The 2,421-nt window shown below is 40.6% G+C and overlaps 1 protein-coding gene across 1 annotated transcript; it reads left to right on the plus strand.

Moving 5' to 3' along the window:
- Positions 1–774: 774 nt before the first annotated feature.
- SARC_14363 (hypothetical protein) lies at positions 775–2,182 on the plus strand (the record flags this gene model as incomplete). Its single annotated transcript, XM_014291505.1, has 3 exons — positions 775–1,014; positions 1,735–1,812; positions 2,027–2,182. Coding segments are annotated over 3 exons (474 nt in total), but the record flags the coding sequence as incomplete, so codon positions are not given.
- Positions 2,183–2,421: the final 239 nt, after the last annotated feature.

The following is a 2,421-nucleotide window of genomic DNA, read 5'->3' on the forward strand; positions in this document are numbered from 1 at the left end:
ATGTCCACTATTTATTATTTTATGTGAGTTCTTCCTCAGTTGTGGCTGCGGCTGTGTGTGTCCAGTGGTTTATTTTATTGTTTTCAGGTGTGGCTGTGTTGTCCACTATTTATTATTTTACGTGAGTTCTTCCTCAGTTGTGGCTGTGTTGCCCACCCATTGTTGTCGATGTGAGTATTCCTCAGTTGTTGGTGAGTGTCCAGTGGCGTGTTTCTCTTTCTCCATCCGGGCAACCAAAAGTCACTCAAACTACCAGCATGACTTACCTTTTGTCTGGTTGAGACTTTTTGGCATACATTCCACCGATTTGTAGCCATCCTAAATCTATTTACTTTCCCTCTTATCTTATATTTACATCCTTTCGACCTACCATACGAATCTACCTACCATACTAATCTACCTACCATACTAATCTACCTACCATACCAATTCCCTACCATACCAATTACCTATCAGATTAATCTACCTACCATACCAACTACCTACCATATAAATCTACCTACCATACCAATTTACGTGCCATACCAATCTATCTACCATACCAATCTATCTACCATACAAATCTATCTACCATATCAATTACCTACCATGCCAATTTACGTGCCATACAGGTCTACCTACCAAATAAATCTACCTACCGTACCAATCTACCTAACATGCTATCCTATTCAATACACACCGTACAATCCTGCCCACCTTACCAATCTACCTAACATACTAACCTATTCAATATACTTACCGTACAATCCTGCCCACCGTGCCAATCTACCTAACATGCTAACCTATTCAATTTTCACACCGTACAATCCTGCCCACCGTACCAATCCTCCTACACACACAGTGGAGGGACCTGGAGCCCTAGACTTACTGCAGAACTTCTTGGATCGATGGAACAAGCAAGGCCACAAATACCTCAACATGTTGCGATCGTTTGTGGATGGCGACAATCTCATGCTCACACGAGAAGAGGAATCAGACTTCTACAAGGAGGACCCTGAGCGCTGGTCTACTCAGGTATGTACGCGTGCGCGTGCATATAGACTGATGTGTGGGTGTACTTATGTATATCGATGTGTTGCGTGTGTGTGTGTGTGGCGGTGGTTTGTTGTAGGCGTCGAATCAATATTGGCCCTAGACGAAGAATCAGACTTCTACAAAGACTATCCAAAGCGCTGGCGTACTCAGGTGGATACCTGTATTCGTGTGTGCGTATATATATACTGGTGTATGGGTATATATATATATATCTGCACGCGTTGTGGGAGAGTATGTTGCGGTCGTTTGTCTTGGGCGACTATATGATACTATCCGTAGGATTAGACACAAAACTTTACAGAGAAACTGCTGAGCGCCAGTCTACTCAGGTATGTGCGTGTATATGTGTGTACATGAGTATAGGCTGGTATATTAGTAAACATGTACAATACGATATGTTATGTATGTGTATGTTGCGGTCGCGAGTGAAGGAAGACGAATGGATCTTATTACCCGGCGGAGGAACCTGACTTCTATAGCTAACATAAAAGCGCTGGACTACTCAGATTCGCACATGCGTGTTGTGCGTGCAACTGTGTGTATGCAATTGACAGGTGTATATAAATACGTTGGCGTGCGATTGTGCATGTTGTGCCTGTTTGTTCTGAAGAGTATGTATGCCATTAGGTTTTACCTTTCACTAATTTACGATTTATCATTGATTTTTATTTCACACATTGCCGGTAATTCTAAAAATAGCTGTTTCGAAGTATCGATGGCCACTCCTCAGACTTCCCCGCCCTGTCCAAACGGGAAAAGGCCGCCGCCTTGGTAAAGGTACGTAGAAGCCTTCAGCAACCTTTCGGTAATTAGGTTTTGAGTTACCACCTGTTACTGTGTTTGTAATCTTCTCAGAGGTATTCAATATATCACGTTAACGTCAAGGTATGTACAAAACTTCTAAATATATTCTCTACAGTGTAGTTTTTGTGAATGGAATAGGAGCCTCTAATACACCCGATTTACATAACACTGATTGTTCTATTGCTAGAACCACGTGGACAAGAGTATCCAGACCGCCATGGTGCATCACATCCGTCGCGCCAAAAAGTTTATTTACATTGAGAACCAATACTTCATTGGCTCCAGTTTAAATTGGGAGGCCCATAAGAAAACGGGTGCCATCAATCTGGTGCCATTGGAGGTGAGTTCAGACTAATTCGACATACCCAGCATTCGTTTGCAATTATTATACACTTGCGAATATATATAGTGAATATATATGTATGTATATGTGCATGTGTATGTATATATATATATACCTATATATATATATATGTGTGTGTGTGTGTGTGTGTGTTTGTATATGTGTATATCTATATCTATTACTATATCTATATCTATATATATATATATATATGCATATATATATATAATATATATATA

This window comes from Sphaeroforma arctica, assembly GCF_001186125.1.
Source record: "Sphaeroforma arctica JP610 unplaced genomic scaffold supercont1.4519, whole genome shotgun sequence".
Taxonomy (NCBI): Eukaryota; class Ichthyosporea; order Ichthyophonida; genus Sphaeroforma; species Sphaeroforma arctica.